At 49.1% G+C, this 26041-nt stretch overlaps 1 protein-coding gene across 6 annotated transcripts in view; it reads left to right on the forward strand.

Annotated features, from left to right (window-relative positions):
* Nucleotides 1–26041, forward strand: part of CACNA1D (calcium voltage-gated channel subunit alpha1 D) — a 319566-nt gene that overhangs the window by 250053 nt on the left and 43472 nt on the right. For 2 of the 6 annotated variants that reach the window (XM_003818729.6, XM_003818730.7), the window contains 9 exons: nt 805–892; nt 1689–1796; nt 1888–1940; nt 3367–3513; nt 5332–5533; nt 7766–7924; nt 9589–9699; nt 18019–18102; nt 25987–26031. In XM_003818729.6, the coding sequence (XP_003818777.1) occupies nt 805–892; nt 1689–1796; nt 1888–1940; nt 3367–3513; nt 5332–5533; nt 7766–7924; nt 9589–9699; nt 18019–18102; nt 25987–26031 (997 nt within the window). Of the gene's footprint in view, nt 1–804; nt 893–1688; nt 1797–1887; nt 1941–3366; nt 3514–5331; nt 5534–7765; nt 7925–9588; nt 9700–18018; nt 18103–18571; nt 18656–25986; nt 26032–26041 lie in introns of all 6 variants that reach the window. The other 4 variants (XM_003818731.6, XM_034956670.3, XM_034956669.3 and 1 more) reach the window with 3 other exon arrangements.

Genomic DNA, 26041 nt, shown 5'->3' on the forward strand with positions numbered 1-26041 from the left:
TGTGATCATAGCTTGGAAGGCCATTTGCATTAACATCTTTGCAGCTCCTATTAACTCCCAGGCTGTTCATGTCCTCTCCAGCTGCAGCCTTGCCCACTTCCTCCTGAGCATGTGTTCTGGCCACACTCAGCCATCTGGGGTGCAGCAGAAAGCTGCATTCTCTTGTGTCGCATCTTTGTACATGCTGCTCCCTCACACTGGAACCCCCCTCCCTATTGTCCTCGCTAACCCCTACTTCTCCTTTGGGACTCACCTGGCTATCACCACCCCCACCCTAGAGTCCTTCCCAGGCTCCCCCTGCCCCACCCCCACAGGTTGTGCTCCCCTGGCTGAGCACACCACATTTACCCCCGTCATGTGCCACACTGGGTTGGGATTGCCCATCTCTCCACCAGACTGTGAGCTCCTTGAAGGCCAGAGAAGCCCTGGTGCCAAAGTGCTACAGCAGACCTCCAACCTTAAACAAAAACAAATGATATATGAAGCCTAAAAGCCAGCTACTACCTAGTATTTACAGTGAGTGGAAAGAACAAAGAGAGTTCGTGAGTTGTGTCTCTGCCAAGGTTAGCTGTGCACCTGTCAGCCTCTGTGAGTGCCATGGGCTGGGCTTGGGAGGTGCTGCCTCGTGTGGGTGGGGAGGAGAAGTCGCCTCTGAGTCATGAAGAGAGATCAGCTCAGCACCACATGGATCCCACGCTAACTGTGCAGGGATCCTAAAGTGAAGATCCAGTGAAAGGGTGAATCTCAAAGCATCCTGTCCATTTATAACACGCTCTGCCTGCCGTCTTTCTGCTCCTTCCCTAGATCCAGTGCCATCTCCGTTGTGAAGATTCTGAGGGTCTTAAGGGTCCTGCGTCCCCTCAGGGCCATCAACAGAGCAAAAGGACTTAAGGTTTTGATTCCTCTCCTCCCGGCTGGGCTGGCTTGGGTTGGGGTTGGCTGTAATTACTGGCTCTTCTGGGCAGAGCTGAGCTGAGGCCTGATGGATTTTTAAAGTGAGTTATAAGGACCTTTCTAACCAATTCAGCCACCTGTGCCAAGTGCTAATGGCATTTTAAAAATTATTATTTATTGTCTTTATTTTTGGTAATTGAAGATATTTCTCTTTGTAATTATTGTTCATTTATTACCTTTTTATTAGTAATTCTTTGTGTTTATTTTAGTCTTTTATTTAGTTTATTTAGTCTTTCAGTTTTCATGTAGACTGTATAAGAGGCTACTGGGTTTCTATTTTCCTGAGTCATTTATGGGGTGGGGACCCTTTGGGCCCATGTGCCAGGCAGCACTGCACCTGTAGCATTTCTTCTTTTTTTTTTTTTCTTTGAAACGGAGTCTTGCTCTGTTGCCCAGGCTAGAGTGCAGTGGTGTGATCTCGGCTCACTACAACCTCTGCCTCCTGGGGTCAAGCAATTCCCCTGCCTCAGCCTCCTCAGTAGCTGGGATTACAGGTGCACACCACCACGCCCAGCTAATTTTTGTATTTTTAGTAGAGATGGGGTTTCACCATGTTGGCCAGGCTGGTCTCAAACTCCTGACTTCAAGTGATCTGCCCACTTCTGCCTCCCAAAGTGCTGGGATTAGAGGTGTGAGCCACTGTGCCCGGCCAACACAGAAACTCTCGGCTGATGTTAGCTCACCTCAAGGCCAAAATCACAAAGAAGAGTCACACCCCTCTGCCCTCTCCGCAGCACGTGGTCCAGTGCGTCTTCGTGGCCATCCGGACCATCGGCAACATCATGATCGTCACCACCCTCCTCCAGTTCATGTTTGCCTGTATCGGGGTCCAGTTGTTCAAGGTAGAGGAACTGCCTCCAAGCATAAAACTCAGGTGGATTTCTTTAAGGAGAAGCCTGCATTTACTTGACTGCCTGTCTATTTTGTACCCAGGGGAAGTTCTATCGCTGTACGGATGAAGCCAAAAGTAACCCTGAAGAATGCAGGTGAGCGTCCTGAGAGTGGAGTAGGGGACTTAGAAGAGCAAATAGCAGACTTCAAGGATTCACACATGTTGGCACGTCAGAAGTTTTGGTCATGAAATAAAACAGGCCTGTGTGCTCAGCTTGTGGGTGGATAGATGGTGTTTGTTTTTCATTGAGGTGAAATTCACGTAACATCAACCGTTTTCAGTATACAGTTCCTTAGCATATAGTATCCATGGCATTGTTGTGCAACCAACATCTCTATCTAGTTCCAAACTTTTTGCCATCCCAAAAGAATGGCTAGATGGCTTTTGTGGTGGAGAATCTATAAATGGCGGGAGCTGGGGGAACCCTGAAATAACAATTATGAAATGCCCCAAATAGCTTCCATGACAGCCATGTGGATGATTTCCCCAAATCAGAATTTGAAACTCAACTCCCTGGTGTTTGGGAACTGGCTCCCTCTTCTTATACACTTTCTAGACTTCCTCTCTCCTGGCTCCTATTACCTACATCTTGGCCATATTTCCATAGACAAGAACTGGCAGAGGAGAGACAAGGTGGGAGATATTCATGCCTCCCATTCCAGGATGTCCAGTGACCATGAAGGCCGTCATGGAAGCCATTGCCTAAAGTTTCAGACTGTGCAGAGGCCTGTGTCTCCCCACCCGCGAGAGACATAACTGACTGGGCTCTGGCTGACTGTGCCCGTACATTGGTTTGGGGTTTATTTTAAGCAGAAGGTGCAGTCAGAGAGCACCAATTGCAATTTGGCTGTGTCTCTGCACCTCCAGAGGCACCGTTCACACACCGTTCATGGCGTCCCTGGAGGTGAGCAGCCTGGCATTGGCGTGAGGACACTGTTTCTTCCCTCTCGAAGCCTCTGTGTCTTCATTTGTAAAATAAAAATATTGCGCTTTATCTCTTGGGTTCCTTCCAGAAATGAAGTTCTGGGAGAAATAATTTGCCAGAAATAATGCAATTCTTTTGGAAAGAAAATTGGGAATGTCATTAGTAAGAAGAGAAAGGGATTTGATTAAAACTAAAATGCAGGAAGAATATACGTGGGTTTGTTTCCTAGAGCCTACAGAGTTCTCTATGGCCGAGCTTTGATCCTTCAGAGCGCGCCTCAAGCCCATTGTGTAAGAGATGCACTCACCGTGCTGTGGTTTTTATCGGCCAGCGACATATGCCTGGTGCCTGGGTGGCTGCTCTGGAGAATACACGTTGCACTGGTAGTTATTCAATGGTTATTTGAGCCGCGAAGTAGATTAAATTGAGGGCGAGGAGAGGAGAAACGGCGCCGGTGGTATGCTCAGCTGTGTGACTGGTGGGCGGACTGAGTGTGACCTGCCTGGAGGTGGGATCGGGGCAGTGTGTCCAACTTTACGCTGCTTCCATCTGTCATGTGTGAAGCCAGACGACCCACACCTGTTTTCCTCTCCAGGGGACTTTTCATCCTCTACAAGGATGGGGATGTTGACAGTCCTGTGGTCCGTGAGCGGATCTGGCAAAACAGTGATTTCAACTTCGACAACGTCCTCTCTGCTATGATGGCACTCTTCACGGTCTCCACGTTTGAGGGCTGGCCTGCGTGAGTACAGGGAGCACACAGTCTTCTGGAGAGGCACCTGCGTGCCCAGGGCTGAGCCCTCGCTCCTGGAGTCAGTCCCATTTCTGTTCTCCAGTGTCGCAGGATTGCCCTGTGGCTTTTTAACCTTGGGCCACTTCTCAGTCACTTCTTGACCCACAGGGCCTCTTTCTGTGTAGGTGGATGATTTGTGAAGCAGGGTTGGTAGAGGTGCCTGGCAGCGTCTCTGAGTGGAAGCAGGGAGGCCTGAGATGCCTCAGTCCTGTGAACTCCCATTGGATGTCAGGAAAGCTGCCATCCGCTGCTCCCAAAGAGGGTCTGAATGGTGTTCCAAACCATTCATTCATTCATTCATTCATTGTACTTCATACTAATATATTCCCAGTTGCGGACAGTTGCTGTTGTGCCATCTCTTTTACTGAGCACCTGCGTGCTCATTTACAGACCATGCTGTGCAGAGGCTTGTGTCTCCCCACCCATTAGAAATGTCTAACTGGGCTCTGGCTGACTGCGTGCTAAGATACCAGCTCCATGCAACATGGCGTGTTAGGCACTGTGGAGGAAACAGTGTCTAAACATGCTTCCTCTCCTCAAGCCCAAATCAAATCAGTGTCAAGTGGTCAAACCAGGCAGGTGGTCTGGTGTGTCCTAGATGTGCAGAACAGGGTCCTGAAGAATGGCTAAGATGTTGATGGGTAAAGTAAGAAGAGCAGGGAAGGAGAAGTTAGAATTTGAAAGGGAGAATCCTCTGTGCTTTCGTGTTGCTCTTTGCTTCTGGAGCTCCCACCCCCAGCTCCCGCCATCAGTGTGCAAACACACCTAGAGTCCTGGATACCCAGTCCCCATGCATAGATGAGCTGCAGGAGGTGGGCAGGCTGGGCCTCGCAGGCCAGCAGAGCTCTTGGGGTGTGTGTAAGAGTCAGATATTTTCAGGAGCTCCTGTGGGATAAAGAGACAGTCAGGTGGGGCTTGTTCATTAGGGATTTAGTCCTGGGAGAACAGAGGCATGGAGTAAGGCCCTTCATTGTGTGCAGGCACTGGCTATAGCGTCAGGCTTTGAACACTATACTTGAGCAAATCATGGTGGCAGCTGAGGAAAAAAGGAGCAAACCTGGGACTCGGGGCTTGGAGGAACTGGCTCAACTCCTGGCTCTGCCCCCAAGGAGTGTGACTGTGGCACTTTGATACCTCCCTGAATATTCCTATGATGGGGATGATAGTAATGTCTGCCTTCCCAGATGGATGTGAGGATTAAGGGAGAGGCTGTGAAAGTGTCTCGGGAAGCCTATGCATGGGCTGGGTGCCCCAGAAGTGTTGAATCTGCATCAGAATGGGGATCAATGGACCCCAAGGGTGTTACAGTAATCCCCCTCTTCCTGTTAAGAGTTCCGCTAGGCATAGCTTTAATTTTAGTGCATATCTCTGTTTGGGGAAGCACCCTTAGTTCTTTGGAACTACTCTGGTTGGTCACTTACTGTCTTGCCAGTGTGCATAGTTTTCACTTCCTCCAGTGTCTTACACGTGATATTCTTCCTCTCTGAATAGAAAGGAGTGTTTTAGGATATTTGTGAAATCTTTTGATTTTCAGTTCCTCAGAACAGTCCCTCGATGATGATATCCTGGGTGCCCCCTCCTCTTAGTGCTGGCCGTTTGGGCCTGAGGCTGATGGGAGAGACCTGGTTGTGTCCAGCGGCCTTGGGGTGGGTTCCCAGCGAGTGCTCATGAGAGGAGTTCTGGAGAGGGAGGACCTGGGAAGGCAGCGAGCTGGGCCGTGTGGGCTGGGGGGCTTGGCAGGTCCTCACTTGGTTTTTCTCTCTCTAGGTTGCTGTATAAAGCCATCGACTCGAATGGAGAGAACATCGGCCCAATCTACAACCACCGTGTGGAGATCTCCATCTTCTTCATCATCTACATCATCATTGTAGCTTTCTTCATGATGAACATCTTTGTGGGCTTTGTCATCGTTACATTTCAGGAACAAGGAGAAAAAGAGTATAAGAACTGTGAGCTGGACAAAAATCAGGTTAAAGTCACACACTATTTTGGCTTCTGTCCCTTGGTCAGGAGAGGAGTGCCTTCTTTATTGACTGATTTCCCCCATACCCAGAGAAGGGCACCCACATACTGTCTGTCCCTGGGGCTAGGGCCCTGTTCTAAGCACACCCTCAGCCCATTTGAGTCATCACTGCTGAGCGTTAGGTTTCCAGATACATATGAGACTTTGTAATTATGAAATCCATCCCCAGACCTGGTGGTATGAAATCAGAGAGTGCTTACGCCACCTGCCATGGTCATGACCCACTAGTGATGGCTCAGAATCTTAGTTGGGGTGCTGTGGCCACTCACACAGACATTCACAGTCCCTACTGGGAGATGGTCTTTAAAGCCGCTTAGGGCAGTTTCTTACCCTTGGTGCTATTAGCATTTCAGTCTGGGATGATTCTTGGTTGTGTTTCCTGGGCTTTTTAGGCTGTTTAGCAGCATCCCTGGCTTCCAGCTGTTAGATGCCAATGGTTCGTCTTCCCCTGGTAGCAGTAACCAAAATGTCTCCAGACATTGCCAAATGTCCTTTGGGGGGGCAAAGCTGCCCCTTTTTGAGAACTGCTGACCGAGGGGGGAATACCCTACATCACCCCAGGGAAGTCAGTAACTTTGAATTTGGGACTAAGATTGTACTGGCATCATTCTTGGCCAGTCTGGTAGAAGTAGGAGCCTTTTGCTTGGGTGACGTGGTGAGGAGAGGGAGCCCTGTGCTCTGGGCTATCTTCCTGCACCTGCACTGTGACCCTAGGTGCCCTCTGATCCCTGCTGGGGCTTGATCCCTCATCTCTAAATCGAGGGCATTAAGGAGCTGCTCTTTAGAGATTCCTTGCAGCCCTGAAAGAGTCTACAAGATCGAGATTCTGTTCTGGGAGTTTCCCCGGGTCCTCTATCAGTAGCATCTCTGTTTTGATGACGACATCGCAAGCAAGAATGATCTGGTAGCCTAGGCTTCCTCAGAGGAAGTGGCCCTGGCACGGCAAGCCAACCATAGCCTGGGAAATGTGAGGACATGCCGGTTTGTGTTTGCAGGAAGATTTTCCCTTGAGTTGTCAGGGTGTCCCTGTAGACTCCACCAGTGATTGTCAGGGAGAGGTCTGGCCCAGCAATTTGCTCACCCAAGGAAGAGGAGTGTCAGAGCAAGGCCAGGCCAGCCACGCAGAGCCAGCGCTGAAAGTGTGTCAGCCTCTGAGGTCCAGCACAGGCTCGAATTGGGGGTCCCTGGAGTCAGCATGTGAGGTCAGAGCAGCGCCGGGTCCCAGACACTGGGAACCTGTCCGAAGCCTGCATCCAGAGTCAAAGCAGGAGAGCGGGGGTAGGTCTAGGCTCTCAATGCTGAGCTGAGGGCTCTCGGGCCTGCTGCAGAGGGTGGACCAGCCCCACTACCCAGAGTAAGTGAGAAAGTGCTCCAGCTGGGTGCCAACCTGTGTTCAATCCAGTTGTCACTACAGTGCTCCAGCTGGGCCCTAACCTGCGTCCAGTCAATCCAGCTGTCACTACAGTGCTCCAGCTGGGCCCCAACCTGTGTTCAATCCAGCTGTCACTACTGACCACATCCTAGGGATTCTGAAATGAACACGACAAGCTCCCCAGCCCAGAAGCTCCCCAATGGACATGTGGATAGCTCCCCATAAGATGTGTATTGTTAACACACTCTGGCTCCTGAAGGGTATCTCATGTGGTTCCATCTGGGAGCATCCAGGAGGCTTATTAGTCTTGGGGAATGAGCCAGCCCCTCTCGTTCTTGTGAGTTTCTGTGGTTACTTGGCCTCCTTTCCTGGAGGACAGCACAGGCAGGGGAACTATAGGTGTGATCCACCTATAGATCCCCCGTATGTGTGATAAAGAGGAAAGGCAGTGATAAGGCCTGGACCCAGTCCTCACTCCTGCTTGTGTATACACTGCAGGGCCTCAGGAAAGACAGCTAAAAGCTCTGAGCCTCAGTTTTTAGTAAGCAAAATGGAAGCCACATGGGTAGGTACCCAGCTTACCCGGAGCTTGCTGGGAGGGTCAGCGAAGGTAATGGAGGCAGGGCCCTCGGTGACTCAAGAGTGGTGCCAGCGGCAGGAAGGGGGTCACTCGTAATCATTTTCACCGTCGTCCACGGCCCCTTCCCGGGAGCTGTAGGGTGAGCTCTTTCAGAGCAGATGGCCACGGGGTCCTCCTTCCCTGCAAGTGCTCAGAACCCCGTTTCTGCCCTTTTCTGCTGTTGCAGCGTCAGTGTGTTGAATACGCCTTGAAAGCACGTCCCTTGCGGAGATACATCCCCAAAAACCCCTACCAGTACAAGTTCTGGTACGTGGTGAACTCTTCGCCTTTCGAATACATGATGTTTGTCCTCATCATGCTCAACACACTCTGCTTGGCCATGCAGGTAAAAATGGAGACAGCCGTGGGGATCAGGTCCGGGCATTCCGCACAGCCCCGTGCCCCAAATGCTGAGGGTGGAATGCTGCCCCTCACAGGAGGGGTTTGATTTTTCTGATGAGTCTGGGCTGTAGGTTGGCCAGAGTTCCGTTCTGGCTGACAGTTGTCACGGTAGGAGTTTAAGATAGTTCTTTTGTTGAAGAAATTATCCGTACAGCATGATGGTAGGTAACATTTCCATGGAGCCTGGCATTGGTGCTCAATTCTGTAAACATTTACCATGGGCCTCCTGTGGCCAGCTAGTGGTTGAGAACTACAGCTCTGGAGATACACAGCTGTTTCAATCCTGATTTTACTCTGAATTTTTTGTGACTTGGGGAAAGTTGTTTAAATTCCCCGAGGCTTGATTTCTTTATCAGTAAAATGGGGAAATCTGTCACAACTTCGTTAGAGATAAGGTTTATGCTGTAGATAATTCCCCTCAGACACTTTGTTTTTTATTTTTTGCCTTTTGTTTTTGAGGCAGTCTCACTCTGTAGCCCAGGCTGGAGTGCAGTAGCGCAATCTCGGCTCACTGCAACCTCCGCCTCCTGGGTTCAAGTGATTCTCATGCCTCAGCATTCTGAGTAGCTGCGATTACAGGCGTATGCCACCATGCCCAGCTAATTTTGTATTTTTAGTAGAGACAGGGTTTCACCATGTTGGCCAGGCTGGTCCCGAACTCGTGACCTCAGGTGATCTGTCGCCTCAGCCTCCCAAAGTGCTGGTATTACAGGCGTGAGCCACCGCACCCGGCCCCTTTGGACACTTTGATCTGGGCCTGTCACAGAGTAACACCCAATGTTGGAAAACAAAACATAAGTCACACTCCTGTCCTCAGGTGGCTCTCAGCATGGCAGTAGGGAATTTTCCAGTTGATGAAGTGTTGAGTTTGACCTGAGTTACAGCTACTTCTTATTCCAATGGGGGCAAGAAATGCAATTCAGTTTAATTGGCCAAGTCAGATTATAGTGTGGTATTAACAGTGAATGTTTTCAAAAGTTACATTGCCTAGTAGATACTCTACGAGGACAGGAAGCAAAGACCAAGGTCTAGAGCCAGCTTTTGCACTGACTTTAAGAACTCCAGCACATCAAACCAGCTCTCAGTGCTGTCTGGACAGTAGGTCTAAAGATAGGGATAAATTTTCTGGCATTTTTCTTAACCTAAGAGTTCTTTTTGAATGAAAAGGACTGTGTGCTGACGTAGAAGAAAGTGTAAAATCAAGAAAACACTGCCTTTTATTCAACATAAACTTACATGGCATAAAATTTATCCCTAACCAAATTCTACCTTTATTCATAGACATTTTGGTGGTATCTACATTGTGCTCTGGTCAAGGCCCTCAACATAAAGCCCTGCCAGAAGAAAGGGTGAATTCCCTTTATCCTGAGCAGAGGAAATGGATATGTTTTCCCCCTTCATCATTCAATCATCCTCATCTTGTCACAGACCCTCCTGCACTTTGTGGGAGTTCACCACGTGACCTTGCAATGCCGGTGGAATTGCCGAGCGAGGGTGCTGGGCTGTGGAGGATGCCCACAGGGGCACAGAGGGCTGGGAGCCTCCATGTGCAAGCATGTGAGATCGTGGCTGAGGCTCTGAGAACGGTCCCTCTGTCTTCATCCATAGCACTACGAGCAGTCCAAGATGTTCAATGATGCCATGGACATTCTGAACATGGTCTTCACCGGGGTGTTCACCGTCGAGATGGTTTTGAAAGTCATCGCATTTAAGCCTAAGGTGAGTTGCAGAACCCACTTTTCAAAGGTTGTTGCTGAGTCACCCTAGAGAAGTACCCGCTTCCTGTTAGTCTTGTGTTACTGAATTATGCTAAAGTGTTCTGGCCGCTAACTGGGTTACCACCTGAGAACATTAAAATCTGATTAGAGCATGTGTGTACATATGGGAAAATGAATCTGCAAGAACAAAACCTCATGAAAACAGTTCTGAGAAACAGAAGCAGGGAGATTAGAATTGGGAATTTGTAAACTGGAGATTATTTTGAAAGCCAGTTTTCTGTTTCTAGAATAGTACGTATCATGCTGTGTCAGGGAAACCTGCCTCATTACTTGAGCACTAGAGAAAATGTTTGAACATAACCCATCAGAAAGAATTTGACCCTGATTATACTTTCAGATATCTAGTCTAAAGACTTTGTTTTGTTTGTTCTTGGTCTGCAGCATCCTTTTTACCCTTTAAGGGAAGTGCTGATACCAGCTGCAGACCTCTCACAGCCATACCATCTTTTGTTTGCTTAATTTAGAAAAATTTCACTTGACTTTAACACAAAATGAGACATGAAATGTGTTCAACTGTGCTCGACAACTCAGCGTGTTGTACCCCTTTGGGAGGGAGTGAATTCAGTTCCCCACTTGTCAGTGGCTGCCAGATAAGGGGCAGTGTAGTTCAGTGTCAAATTGCATAGTTGTGGAACTGGACTGGATTCAAATCTCTACTCTGGCACTTGCAGCTGAAACAAGTTCCTTTCTTCCCTGTGCCTCGACTTCCTCACCCATAAAATGAGGATGCTAATAGTGCTGTTTCGTGGGGTTGTCATGAGGAGTAAAGAGTTCCCATATACGCACTGCTTAACAGAGTGCCTGGCATGTAGCGCCACGCTGCGGACTGTCGGCCACTGCTGCTGCTACCCGCACCACCACCCTCATCATCATCAAGCAAGGATGTTCTCTCATTCTAAAAGCCTAGACAGAGGAGCCACACCAAGCTGAAATGTGGGATATTTGGCCCTCAGTTTCTTTTCCAGTACAGCCAAAAACTCTCAGAGTTAGAGATGACAGAGTTCAGTGACCCAGTTAGTTATCTCTGTGTAAGGTATCTGACGACACTGATTTAATTAAGTTAGACATGGATTATGAAATGGATGGTTTCACATACTCCATAGTTACATGAAATTCTAATTCCAAACTGTTCCTTTCTTTAATTTGAATTAATCTCTATGCAATCTTTATCAGATCTTTGTGGACCAAAAAGAAAGGACATTTGTAAGTGATTAATTGGGGTGATTGCAGTGGGGTCAAATTTGGCACCTAATGCATGGCCAGATGTTATTATCTACTGTGACTTGTCCATATCTACATACATAAACATTTCCTCCTTTTCCAAATTCATCTTAATTTCCTTTGAGATTTTGGTTTGCTTCCCTCTCACCTTTACTTCTTTGAGCAATATTTGTCTGGACTGATGGAAAAGGTTGCAAAGTAAGAACATCGAAGGTACTTGAGAAATGCAACATGGAACCTCTCTGTGGAACATTTCCCAGATACCTGGGCCATGTCTTCCCTTGCCAGGTGATTAAGCTCTGAAGTTTTTGAAAGCTTGCTCCAGGCTGAAGAGAAAGCACACTCACCCATGGTGTGTATGTGTGTGTGTCAGTGTGTGTGTGTGCACATGCGTGTGTGTTCATGTGTGTGCTTGCTCCCTTCAGCAGGCCAGTGCATTGTCAGCCCAGTAGTGCACTGCCCAGTAGGCTGACAGTTGCCCAGAAGATCTCCAAATCTGGGAGGAGAGTTCAGTAGCGTGTGAACAGATAGGCGATACCAAAGGGAAGTGAGTAGCTAAGCTATAATCAGTACTGATAGATCAGAGTTTTTAAATGGTTGATTTCTGCTGGAAATTGTACTGCTTGTAGTTTCACTCAGCAAGATATCTTCATAGCATTAGACAACCTCACGTTACAATTGGGAGAACTTTTAAGACAGTAGCAGCAGCATCTCCACACTTGAAGAGCACTGTCGCTGCGTTCCCCCCGGCCAGGGGAGGTTGAGTTTATATCATGTGCCTGGATAAGTGGGAGAGTATCGGTTCACCAAGAAGCAATGCCCTCCTTAAAATTTTTCCTGCCCTTTTTTTCTTGCTCTTCTCTTTGGTGTTCACAAGCCCAGCCCAAGCAAGTGGTCTTTCACAAAGAAGCCAGGGAGGCCTCCTCCCTCCTGGTCGATGGGGTAGTCGGGCTGAAGAACAAGGTTGTCAAGGCTGCAGAAGGAGGAATATTCTGAGGAGATGGCCACATGGGACCTCAGCCTCATCTCAGGAGAGCCTTTGTCTCATGGGAGGAGCTTTGTAACAGGGTCCCTCATGGCAGAGTTCTCCACTGAGTCAGGTACACCTTCTAGCAGGACTCGTCAGTATATCTGTTAGGGGACACAGGCTGGCAGAGTTTCAGTTGCTTCATAAAATAAGTATAGAAAGTGAGGTAAGACAAAATTCTTACTGGTAGGTGAGAAGGCATTTCGAGAGGGAAGGGTTAAAGAAAGTTGAGAAATCTGACCTTAAGGACTTATTTTATATAAGGGAGCTTGATGGAGAAACTGGGCCTCCTAAGAGAGCATAATTAGAGGGAAATGGCCCAAGGTCATGGGAGATGAGATGACCCAGCCTCTGCTAGCCCAGAGGGAGGTAGGAGGTAGACAGAGGGAGAAAACTCTGGGCTGGGAGCCTCCATGATGGAAGAGGCCATCTCACCTCAGGGGAAGAGGCATTTTGGAGCACTGGTCAGGCAAGAGTGGAAGGTGGTTAGGAGCCGAAGCGCAAAAGCATCCGGGAAAAGCAAGCAGGTGATTTAGCCGATTGTGGGTTCCTGAAGGGAAAGTTCACCAGCTGGGCGTTGACCTGGTGCAGCCTAGGTCCTGCTTTCAACTTGGGGTCAACTAGGCCTCTGTAGGGTTTTCAAAAGCAGGCCCTAGTTTAGGTGACACAAGCCCCATTCTCCAAGCCTTTCCCTCCAGCTGCTAGAATTCTCCAACAAGTTTTCTTGCTCCAAGGAGGAAGATTGACTAAGAAGGGCCTTTTTCAAAGTGCTGGCTGCAGCAGGTGTAGAGAGCACTTCTGTGGAGTAAGAAGAGCCTGGTCTGTCTGGGAGTCTCTCTTTGTGGGATGTTGCCCATCTGGCGTTTCGTCCAGGCTGCATTCTAGGCCATGTTGTTTGCTGCGGTTACTGGCCTTCTCCAGTGAGCCATACTTTGTTCCCATCTTAGTCCTTTAAAGTGTTTTGATCTTGATTCTACCCTGAAAATATACTAATTTATACTCCTAGCTACTTGGGCTGGAAAAAGTAAGGAGAAATTAGGTTTGGGGAAAGAAGAAAGTGTTTTGGTGCTGTCCTCATGCTGCTGTGCAGAGCTGATGCAGAATGGGCACTGAGTCCTCATCTGCCTTCGAGGGCTCTGTTCGCTGCTCCAGGGTCCCTTGCAGGAGTAGAGCTTCTTCATGATCTTCCTAGAGTACCTTTTCCACCTGCCAGAGAGAAAATTTGACACTGTTTTTTTTCAGTTCTTCATGACCCCATCTATTCTAGATTTACTTTTAATGGCAAATAATACTTGAAACCAAATATTACTGTCCTTAGAACTTTACATTGGGCTTCTCGTTGGGCTCCATCCTGTCCTTTTGACATTGAGGTTTCCCAGAGCCCTCTCCTGGTCCCCTTCTTGCCTGGTAAGATGCCTACATGCCAGAGCATCAGTGGCCACCTCTGTGGCATGCAGACCTGCACTGCCCTTCTCTCTCCTGAGCTACTATGCCTCCCTGCCTTCAAAATGATCTCCCTGCCTCTGGCCTCAGCCCTTCTACCTACTCCCTTTGTAAGCCCGAAGCTGACCAGACCACTCTTGCAGTGATATTTTGGCACTGGCCACCTATTGCTTGAGAAAGCATATACAATTTTCTTAGTCGAATATTCAAAGTCCTCCATGAAGCACTGGCCCCTGTATATTTCTGCCTCATTTCCTGCCATTCCCTCCCTGCTATTTATTCATCCCCACCCCATCCCTGAGTGTTGGCATGCTAGACCTTTCCCTGCCCATGCGCCTCTGTCTAGATACCGTGCTTCCTCTTTGTTATCCTTGAAGGCCTGTGGGAAATGTTATCTTCTCTGAGACAGCATCCTCACCCCAGCCAGAGCCAGCCCTGTCCTCTGCTCGTGCATCCGTTGGGGGCCTACTATGCACCATCGTTACCAGCACTACTCCATGTCTGCCTCTCTGTTTGTTGGTGAGCAGCTGCTTGAGGTCTCAGGCTGAGTCTTCTGCTTCTGGTTCTGTTACCTCACATGATGCCTGGTGGTCGCTTCCTGGTGGTAGCTCAGTAAGATTGGTGGAATGAAGAAAGGAATAAAGGGATGATCCTGGAAGTGCAGCCTCTGGGCATGAGACGATACCTGCTTTTCTGTCGCAGGGTATCTGGGTAGAGCAGAGTGGAGCACATCTTCCCTTAATCCCCCGCTTACCTTTGGAAAGGCTTTTGCTAGTTAGAAAGCTGTCAGGCATAGTTTCTATCAAAAGTTGGCACTTTGGGTTATCACTTGGGTCAAATGCTACCCAAATAATCCCTGCCAGCATGGGTAAGAGATCTGGCTGCCATGGTCAATGACAAAAGGCACGTTATTTATATAGGCTTCTTCCGATCTGCAGATGGGAGTGAATCCAGGCAGCAAAAGGAATCTGAACTTGGGTCACTTTTCTTGTTTCCCATTTGCAACCGTTCCACAAACATTGCCCCCTTACCATGTGCAACGCCTGTGCCATATCCTGGCAAGAGGGCCAGGAATAAGAAGAGATGTGCCTTCCAGGAGCCCACTGTCCAGCAGGAGACAAACATTGATGGATGGTGACAATAGGGTTCTTAGACATAGTGGTGCTTCCTGACCCTGAGGCCCACATTAGTCTGGTTTATGATTTTAAATTTCCAGAGTCAGAAATGTTTCTGCGCAATACATATTGCATGTGGCTGACTTGTTTGATCTTTTCAGACAGGTAGAGCTGGACACAAAAATAATATAGATTTGACTGCTGGTTCCACTTGAGAGGTTCTGGCCTCAGAATTCAGTTGTAGGAGAACACATCATCATAGGCCAAGAGGAGAGAGCAGGGAGAGGGGCCCTCTGTTAGGAGGCGTGTCATTTCTTATATCTTATCTTCTGGTTACAAAGGCAATATGGTGCCTTTGGTGGGAGAAGGGTGGGGGAACCGAGTCATGCCACTTGACAGTGATTTTATTAAACAAGAGGCTACTAAATAGGGAAACAGTATGTGGGAAGAATGGGAGGGCTGACATTTTCTCCCTCCCCTGGACGCCTGTCAGAGCCACCTGGTCAGAGCCTGTGATTTCAGCCACCTGCCTTCTGCTTCCTAGATTAAGGGTGTCAACCTTCAGTCCATCAATCATTCCAATTTGGGCACGGTTTTATGAGTGTGAGGGGTTTCTGGAGAGAGAGTCAATGAAATTGCCAAAAACTTCCAAGACCCCAAGGAAATGTTAAGCCCCTATTGTGTTGATTTAAATGGATTTTATCCATCACAGTGCACCAGCATTGAGAATATCTTATAGGCTGATGGAAATGGCCTGAAGGGGAGAACACTGATAATTCTGGAGAGAGGGAGAGAGGAGCTGTTCAGGAATAAAATCTCAAAGTCAGAGGCTGGCCTCCAGCACCCATGTGGTGGGTTTGGCCTTTGGGAAATGACATAAATAATGGAGAGAAGCGGCGCACACGGTACAAATGCAGGTGGGGCTGGGGCAGGCACCACAGCAGGTGCGAAGGGCGAACGCTGGGTCTCCTCCGCCCTGTCAGTACTCTGGAGGTCTAGTTGCTACTTGTGACCAAGTTTTTGATCAAGGTGTAAATTCCTTCCTAGAGGGGAGGGGAAGGATCACTGTGCTTTCTTTAGCTTTTGAGTTACTCTTAACTCCCTGAAGAAAAGGGCAGGCTCTGCCCCACCAAGTGTGGTCTGTGGCACTGCCACCAGTCAGAGAACTGCTTGTTATCCATTCGCAACAGGAGCTGTCAGCTCTAACACTAAGCACATTGATTCAGCTGGCTTTCTTGTTAGGAGACTTCTTGGACGAAGGAAACTGCTGTGTTCCCTTACAACCTGAGGCTCGCTCTTGATCTCACCTCTGACTGCTAGTCTAGACCTCAAAGGCAGCCCATCTCTGCTCAGTTTTGCCAGCCAAGCATCATGAATTCATGCAAAGGAAAGCTAGAAAGCATAAGCTGTGCTGTTTTTAAAACAGACCTTCCCATTAGACTTTTATACATAGATCATCAGATTTGGGGCTCACAAATTCCTTTTGTCTGCTGATAGATGGGCCAGGGAGGGTAGCAGTCAGTGAGGGTAAAATGGGAGAGAGGCACTGTGATCATAGGGCGGGGAGAGAGGTGGAGAGTTGGTTAGAAACCACGGCGGTTGGGTGGGGGAATCTTACATTATTAAGATGAAATTTAAGAAGCAAACCCTAAGTCAGTGTCGTAGCTCCCCCATAAATGCACCTACACTGATGGATGGTGACTAGAATAAACATCCCTACTCCAGCTGTTAGGACAGTCAGTACGTCCACATCTTCTATACTGTCGCAAAAGGCTGTGGTTCTGCAGTGGCTTCTTCTGGGTCTGTGTTTGATCACAAGTTTCTGGGACCTGACACCTCAAAGTACTTTTTGTTCTGGTTTTCTTAATGCTGCACTAAATGTACCCCGTTGTAAACAGGCTGGGCCCCATTTTATATAATATGTACCTGAATTTTCATTTCCAAAAAGTGTCCAGACTCTTTGGAAAAACACAGTTGGTTTATAGACAGAGCTGTTGATCTTGACAGTCAGTCCGTTGCCTCTTTGGCTGTCTGTGCAGTATCTCCCCACCACCCTCTCCAACCGGGAGCTTCCCAGGGGTGTCGAGAGACCACAGGCACTCATTTAGCACCTGCTGTGCTGATGCCGGAAGAAGATGTAAAATGTCCGGCACATACATATAGATTTTAAGTTACAATTGTGGGGATGTTGTACCCTCAAAATTGTTGCAAGATAGGAGGACCTGAACAAACAACCAGACAAAGCTGGATGACAGGCAGGGTGCAAGTTGGTGGACAAAGGGGACATTGCACATGTCAAGCCCTGACTGGGTTCAAGGCTCTGGCTAGATAATGGGGTTAGGGAAGTTGGGGGACTGAATATGCAGCACAGTCATCATCCTTCAGGGCTTTTGATTGGTAGAGCTGCAGACAAAGACCCCACATTCAGCCATCAGTACGTAAGAGATTCAGCGTCAGCCTGAGGGAGTGCAGACAGCCGGGACTGGGAAGGTTCCATCAAGGAGCATTTATCTGACCTTGAAGAAGGGTGAAGTTGAACAGATGGAGTTGGGGTTAGGCAATTAGGATTGCAGAGACATCAGGAGGTGGGGAGGAACCTGGTGCTATTTTTGAAGGATGGGAAGGACTCCTCTCAGCCTAGAGGGTGAAAAGTGGGAGGGAAAGAAAGCAAAAGCTGAGATGGAAGAAGGAGCCTATTGGCTTCTTTGAAGGACAGAGGGAGCCCTGGAACATCCTCTTCATGCCATACTCTTTTCTACTATAGAGCCTGCCTTGACTTCCCCACACTAAGCACCACCCCCATGACAAGGAGCCAGTGTCTCTGCCACGACGCTGTGCCTCATGGTGCCTGTGTCCCCGTAAGCCATTATCTACCCGTCTGTGTCGTCTACACTGAGAGTTCTTTGAAGACAGGGACTTATCTCAGTCATCCTGCCACAAGGCATGGCCTTTGTAATACAGGCTGGACTTGCGAGGACTGGAGAGCATTGCTGGCCCATTTGAAGGAGCACAGAAATGGAAATGTGTGCAATGCCTGGTGACAGTGCTCTTTAAGTGGGGTGAATGGAGATTCTAAGGAAGGAGTCCATCAGATCGTGAGGGTTTGGGATCATCCCTCTGGGTACCAGGACAAGGTTGCCAAAATGCCTTCCTCTGCCCTGTAGATATCCTGCTTGGTTTGGTGCCACTCAGGACCGTGAGAGTGTGTGTGTGTGTGTGTGTATGCACACGTGCGTGTGTGCGTGGGCGTGCACCTTCTCTCACACATAAAGGTGCACAACCACCCTGCTGTGCCCCTTTCCACCAGTGGACAGTATTGTTACTTCCCCTTTGGCTTTCCCACCCTACCTGGGTGCCATGGGTGCGGCAGGGACTCAGATTCGCCCCTATACGGTCCATGTGGCGGGTCATTCATACATGCTCATAAACATCTGCCCTCGCCTGCTCTGTCCAGGGGTATTTTAGTGACGCCTGGAACACGTTTGACTCCCTCATCGTAATCGGCAGCATTATAGACGTGGCCCTCAGCGAAGCAGACGTGAGTATGCACCTGGCGTGGCCGCCACCTGTGTCCTCTCTCCTCTGTCTGTGCATACTCCACTCCCTGCCCTGCAGTGGCATCACCTGGACAAGTCACAGATCCCAGTCACTTGATCTGAAACTAGGATTTCCTAATGAGAGCTGTAGGCAAGACGTGTTTCAGGGTAGAGCCTTATCCCAGGGCCTTTTGTAGACACAAATCACCTTTTGGAGGACAGGCCTTTTTGCAGCATTTACCCTGGTCACTAGTAGGCAAGGTAAGATAGGATGTCTCTAATTGTTTTCATTTGCTGTGTCAGAAGTGATACCCACAGTGGCGTATCTATAACATGTTTATTTTAGGGGGATGTTTCAAGTAGCCGTGTGGTGCGATGCTAGAATGTTCCCCTTTTGTAACACTGTCCTTTTCTTCTTTTTTCCTGTGGTGCTTCCTCTCCTCTGTGGCTTCTGAATGCTTGCCCTAACAGCACTATTTCACTGATGCATGGAACACTTTTGATGCCTTAATTGTTGTTGGTAGCGTCGTTGATATTGCTATAACTGAAGTGAATGTAAGTAGCAAACTTTGTGTCCTATATCATGGTTGTTTTCATTAAGTCTGACATAGAAGAGACTAGAGGCCCTGCCCTTAAATCTCCACACACTTTAGAAATCCAGACACAAATTTATTTTGAAAGACTAAGGATAATTTGTAGTTTCCTCTATCTCACCCCATCTCTATCTCCTTCCCCTGAAAAAGAGTGGGGAAGTCTATGTAGAATTGCCTTTTGGAACTAGAATAGTATTTCAAAAGATCTAATTAAAGTTATAAGGGCTGGGAGTTAATTGTGTGTCCGTGTGAATGTTGTCACTCACCAGTCGTGTGACCGTGGAAGTCATCCAAGTGCTATGTGCCTCAGTCTTTACAGCTGTACATGAAGTTACTGATGTGCACCCTCGTCCCCGCAATGGTTCTGTGAGGGCACAGGCCGGAGACCCCACAGCCAGCTATGCCCTGAGCCTGTGGTGGCTGCTGCTGGTGCCCTCACCTGTACCGTGTCTGCTCTGAGTCTGACTGGTGACACTGGTGAACGTCCCACACCCAAAGGGTGATGCCAGCCAGCGGAAGGCTGCTTGGGGCCAGGGAAAAGAGGGCCGAGTGCAAACCAGGGAGAGGGTGTCAGTCCGCCTTTGTTACATCTAGTAGATTCACTTGAGGGGGAACAAGTGCAGTAGTGGCATTGTAGATGGAGTGAACCGCTCTCCCTAGAAGCACTCTGAGTACCTCTCCCCCTGCAAAATTAAGAAGCGTGAGAAAGGGAGCCCCTCCTTCTGCCTGGCTCCCCTTGGGTCTGACCCATGCTAGACCGGAAGGCCTCAGGCAGGCAGAAAGGGCCCTGTCTACCTGATCTGTTCCCAGTTCATCAGCAAGTCTTAGTGGGCGTCCAGTGTGTGTGCCGATCCTGTGCAGAGCCTTTCGAGAGAGTGGGCGGAGCACGGGGAGGGACTGTTGTGTGGTATTGGCTTTTGCTCCACAATGTCCAGCCCACCCCCTGCCCCTGATGCTCTGCCTGGTGACATCTGCAGGATTGAGGATTATAAGGTCCATCCTGGTGCCCAGACAGCCTGCATCACACAAGGACTGTGAAATCCCTGTATGCCACCTATCTGGGGCCATGCTGATCCTGGCGTGTGAATAGTAAGACAGCCACCAGCCTGGCAGTCCTAAGACCTGGCAGTTGCAGCTCTAGTTCCAAACTGACTTGGATTCCAGCTCCCTCACGGGCCAAGTGGGGTGAATAACATCTGCCCCCTTGCTGCAGATATGTTATAGTGATAAAATGATCGGAATATTTGGGAAAATGCTTGCTAAAAACCCCAAAGTTTTAGGGAGATACAAGTTTTGTATTATTCTAAGTGTAGATTTTCCCTGTAATAAGTAAAACAGACTGTCAGACATGACTGTGCCCATGAGGGTGTGATTTAAGCCTCGTCATGCCACGCTATGACCAGGCACTCAGATGGTATTTTGCTAGACCTAGGTATACACATATTCCAACTTCTAAAGCCCAGACATGTAAATTCTACTTTATGTGAAATGTTCCATGTGTCAGCTATAAAATTGCCATTCATGATATGTAAATGATGCTTGGTTGTAAAATAAGCTGGTGCTAATGGGAGAACAGCAGGTCCCTAACTGGGCTGCCCTGAGCTCTCTCCGAAGTTTATGGCTAGACATCTGCCAGCTTAATCATCTCACAACGCAAAGTGCTTACAATCTACTCGGAGGTATATTTACATGAAAATTCTGGAACATACCCTTCTGTGAGCCAGAGATGGCCTGTAATGGAAGCGAAAATACAATAAACCAGCAGCTCGGCAGATCTCCCTGGACTGCTCAGCACTTCAAGTGCTGTGCAGGTGGTGGGTGTAAACACTTAGCTTCCGGGCACCAGGATGTGGCCAAGGTCTGTCCACCTGGGGACACCCAGCTTTCTCACGCCTGACCTGCCTGCTGGCTGGCAGGGGTGTAGCACCCATGTACTCAGGGACAGCACGCACCCGGCTTCCTGGCTGCCTCACGTGTGCTGCAGGCTGGCCCTGCTCCTCCCGCTGCCCCGTCCCCTGTGGCCCAGCTTTGCTCATCAGTGTATCAGTGTTGCTGTGTTCACCTTGCACCAGTCAGGAAAGGGGCAGGTCTACGCTGAAGTTTCTAGTTAGCATTTGACATTGGGGTATCTGTGCAACACAGGCTTTCAGGGGGCCCCTTCTTGGCATGCAATTAAGCTTTCAAAATCACATAGGCAGACACTCCCATAGTGTGCTTTCAGTCAGTGACCTTTTTCCTGGTCAGCTGTGGCCTGAGACCAGATATATTCCTCAGCCATGGCAATGCCACTTCCCTACCCCAGGCCAGCAGAACACCACCTTCAGAAATCTCAGTGTCTCCTTGCTGGGCCTTGGAACAGAGGGGATGCTCAAGGCCACCTTCACATTTATTCCATCTTTCAACACACATTCACTGGGCATCCATCACTTACAGGCTCTGGGCTAGGCTGTGGGGAGGCACAAAGATAAAAAAGGACTGGGTGTCCTTAACCTCTGGTTTAAATACATGACAGTGGGACTGTTGGTTCTGACACCCCACTCCCCTCCACATGTAGTTCCCCTGGGGAGCAGTGCACATCACATCCTTGGTGGCCTTGTCCCCTGAGCTGAGGGGTCAGCTGTCAGCTGGGCGTGAACACCTTTGGTTCATCATTGGCTGGTTGTAGCTGCCATAAGTCATCATTGTTTGCAATGTTTAACCTGCCATGCTCTCTTCCCTAAACTCTGTTGATCTTTCTTTTCTGTTGCCTAATTGATTTTCATGTTGGTTTTATTTTTAGAAAATTGTAGCGGCAAGTATATATAAGCATATATACGGTGAAGTCCTTAAAGCAAAGCACTTCTAAAGAATGTGTGCTTGTTTTTGGCCTCTCCACCTTTGGTTTTCACTGCGCTTCACAGGACGTGCTAAGGATTGGTTGCAATCATCTAAATTGTTCCCCATCCCATAGATTGTCATCTCCAGCCTGGGGCCATCTTGGTCAGTCACACTTGGCTCTGTGACTTGCCAACAGTCTTCCAGAATGAATGATCTGGCTGAGAAATGATTGAATTCAGCCTGCGTTTGTATTCTTTGCAAAAACGTTTTGGGTAGTCCTTTGCATGGTCCTGCCTGCGCGCGCACCAGCCTGCTTCATCCTACTGTCCCCCTCCCATGTCCCCACACCCTGCTCAGTTCCTGGTTTGGCAGCACTCATGGACTTATCTCCATCACATTTGGTCCTAACCTCACCAGGCTGCTAAAATGACACACTGTGACTGCTGGGCTCCCTCTTGCTCCGTCCCTCTTTGATGCCTGTTTGTTCCTTGAATGATGAAATGACCCAGCAACATACTGTCCCTAACCCAGGGATGGCTGTCACTGACATTTGTCTCTTCTCATTATCATTAGTGTCTGGGAGGCAAAACACTTGTTTAGAAGCCATATCTGCCTTATTATTACTTACTTTGAAGGAGCAGGTAAAAAGTCATGAGGGAGCTCACTCTCAGAGATCCAGGAATGGTCCCTGCCTTTTAAGGTATGCTGTTTGGACCAGGTGGCTGACAGTCTCACTCATCTTCTTTTTCTGACCCCACAGTAAGGTTGTGTAGTCCCCCATTTCATATGTGAACCCTTTCCCAGGAGCCAGCTCAGCTGGGCACTGGGTTGTGGACACAGACCCAGCAACCCCAAATAAAGAAGCCCTCCTCCCAGAAGTGTTACCTGTGAGCTCAGAAATAGTCAGAGGGAAGACTGGCTTCTCCGCAATGCCTCGGGTTACCTGGCCCAGCTGTTCTGGGATGCTGGTTTGCTTCCTATATGAATTAGAAAGCTGCATCCTCTCAGCTCTTCCAAGCACAGATAGAAATTAATACAGAAAATGAAATGGACTGATTTCATTGATTTCACTTGGGAACCTCAGGGTCTTTTTGACTTCCACAGTTGCAGGGGGCTGCCCCAGAGCCTATGTGGTAAGAGCCTGCTTGAGAGCCCTGTAGGAAGAGGCTCGAGGGAACATCAGCAGAGCCTCAGGAGTCTAAGGAGCTTTCTGGACCCTGACATGTAGTCCGGCCTCCTGAGGCTAAGGGGCTGTCTCCTGTAGGGTTCCCAGCTGAAGAATGTGACATCTTAGGGTGGGAAGGAACTGCCAAGTTTGTCTTGTCCAAGCCCTGAGGTGACACTGGAATTCCGCTTATTGAAAACTGATTAGCAGCCCCTTGTGGCCGTGTTTGGAAAGCTACCTAGTGAAGAGTCCTTCCCCAGTCTGGTGTCCTCTAGGGGTGTCCAGCATAGCGTAGCCCACTTGCGTTCCAGCTCCACCAGTTCCCTTCATGTTGAAACCTCCTCCATCCCTTGTAGGGAAGATGGGGATGGAGTCTAATCTCTCTCTCTGCATCCGTGTACTGTTCCCTCATCAACCCAAAAAGAACCCACTGTTCAGCCACAGCAGCCTGAGTGGGCTTTTCTAGTGACCCCACTCTGTATGGCCGCTCGAGATCTAAAGGGCATTAGCTGGTATAGACCACCTGTTAACTACTCGGGCCAGCTTTACCCTGGCCCAGGACTGGAGTTCTCAGCTCTGGCAGCATATTTGAATCACCAAGGAGCTTTTAAAATTCCCAACATGCAGGTCTGGCGCAGTGGCTCATGCCTGTAATCCCAGCACTTTGGGAGGCCGAGATAGGCAGATCACCTGAGGTCAGGAGTTGGAGACCAGTCTGGCCAACATGGTGAAACCTCATCTCTACTGAAAATACAAAAAATTCGGCAGGCATGGTGGCGGGCGCCTGTTATCCCAGTTACTCAGGAGGCTGAGGCAGAAGAATTGCTGATATCCTGTAGACAGAGGTTGCAGTGAGCCAAGATCATGCCACTGCACTCCAGCCTGGGTGACAGAGGGAGACTCTATCTCAAAAAAAAAAAAACAACAAAATAAAATTCCCAACATGCAGATACGCCCCAGATCCATTAAGTAAGAATCCCTGGGGTGGGACCTGGGCTTCAGAGATTTTGTTAAAGATCCCCAGGTGGTTTTAGTGTTCAGGCTAGTATGAGAGCTGGCCTGCCCTTTTCATTGGGCTGACATTTGTCATTTGGGCAAAGCCATCCTCAGGGTTCTTTAAATTTGTAAGATATTTTGGCAACTTGCACTGTCCCCCCGGGGCTGCCAGTCACATCCTCCCCTGAAGCAGCCCCCCATGCCCAGTGGTGCGTGGTGGGAGGGGAGGTGTCGCAGGCGCACTGAGGGTGCATGAAGCCTGGTGTGCTGTTTGCTCTTTCCTTCCTCCCTCCCTCGCATGTTGTGCTGCCCTCTCCCTTTACAAATGCTGTCTCCTCTTCCCTTTTGTTCTTTTAAACAGAATATTCATGGTTTGAAGTTCATAGTCCATAGGTTGTCAGTTTCAAAGATATCAGTTGAAGAGATGTACACTTCGAAATTCAGTTCGGTTGCTGACTTTCACAAACTCTAAGGAAGGGGGCCGTGGATGGCCTATCAGACTTGAAGCAGAATAGGGAGAGGCCCGCAGGAGGGTCTTAGGCCAGACTGTGGCCAGGAGTGTCTTCCCTGACCAACAGGCCCCTTACTGTCTTGCAGGTCTGATACATAAGTCGTGCACGTTTCAGAAGGATAACTGTAGAGCCGTCTCTCTCGTGCACACTGCCTGGTCCCCTGAACACAGGCAAGCAGAGGTGCACATGCAGGCACACTTAGCATGCACACTCACACCCCACACTCCAGCCAGACAGGGAAGAGTGGAACCTTCCTGTGCACAGCCTTAGTGAGAATGATGTGGAAAATGATGAGAACTTTAAAAAATTAGTTCCTTCATTTGTTAAGGTCTTAAGTTGAAAAACATTGTCTGTCCCTTTAAGGAGCTGATATTTCTTTTGAGATGAACTAATAGAAGAGGGAAATAAAAATAGCAGTCCTGGGTTTTTGATAAACCTGTGGCAGAGTTCCCATTCTGAGCATCCCAGGAGAAGCAAGGACCCCTTTTAAACTCTGTCAGAACCTGTTCCTCTTGGGTTCATTGTCACATTACTGAATTTCAGTTTTTCTGTGATATGCTGAAACCCCTTATTTTCTGTGAACTTTGTAGAATTTCCCTTTGGTCTCAGGAGGTAGCCCTTGATGCTAGAGAGGCTTCAGAACTGAGCTCTACCTTTCCCCAGATCCCCAGGGAGGAGGCCCTCGAGAAGTGAGCACATCCAGACGTGTACACATGTCCCTTAACTTTGCAGACACTGTACAGAAAGCGTCCTTGAAGCCCCTAACCGGAAGAGCCTCATTTCTCTCTGTCGGCTCCTGGTGACACCACTGAGGGGAAAAGAGAGGCTGGCACATGCTGGCTCTGGTTCCGCTGACTGTTGCTGTTTAATGTAAAGATGCCTCCTGGTGCTGGCTGGAGTTTGCTTCCAACTCCTCTGTGTTCTCTCAGACACTTTCTGAACACTCAGGTAGTGCTAGGCACCATGCTGGGCACGGAGTAGAGTGAGGCAAGGCCCCTGCCCTCCCTGGGGTGGGGGTTGGGGGGCAGGTAAGCACCAGTCATTACAGATTCTGCATCCTGGGGCCGAGGGACAGGAGCACAGCCAGACCCTGGAGGAGGTGGAGCTGCTGAACCACAGGGGAGCTGGTCCTCCACTGTTTCTTCCAAAGACTCATACGGACCTGCACTCCCTCTTATGTGAAAGCTGTCTGAGCTGTGGGGCAGGCAGCGAGGGTTTCTGTAGGGAAGCCTGCCTCTCTCCTCCTCGCCCTGACTCAGTCTGTCCAGCTTTTCAGCCGCCCTGCCTAAGAGGCTGTTGTCAGACATACACCACCCAGGCGTTTAGTCTCATAGGAACAGAGTGTGGTCCAAGGGGGTTTGTGGCCTGCAGGCAGGCACCACTGCTTGCCCCTCTGCTAGAGACATTCTGTTCCTCGGGGCTAGGAGGCCTGCTGCAGAGCGGTTAGTTCCTGAGACCCACAGCCCTGACTAAGCCAAGAGAACTAGCCTCCTCGCGAGAAGCGGGGGCACACTCTGCATCTGTTGAGGTCTTGCAGCACTGCCTTTACTGGATGCCTGTCAGCCTGGGCACAGCATGTCCTCAAATGTGAATTAGAAAGTGGTACTGTGTCCATGCCCATGTCCATGGCTGCCTGCCCTCAAGTCCACCTCCAAAGAGAGCCAGTGGTATTTTCTCAGGGAGGGAGCAGGTGTGGTGTCCAAAGATGGGAACCACACATTTTTTTAAAGGGGGAAATGCTCTCCGGAACCATTGACTCCTTCCTGGTTCATTAATCCATTTTCAATCTTTGATTTCTTAAAGCCAACTGAAAGTGAAAATGTCCCTGTCCCAACTGCTACACCTGGGGTAAGATCAG

This window comes from Pan paniscus, chromosome 2 (genome assembly GCF_029289425.2).
Source record: "Pan paniscus chromosome 2, NHGRI_mPanPan1-v2.0_pri, whole genome shotgun sequence".
Taxonomy (NCBI): domain Eukaryota; kingdom Metazoa; phylum Chordata; class Mammalia; order Primates; family Hominidae; genus Pan; species Pan paniscus.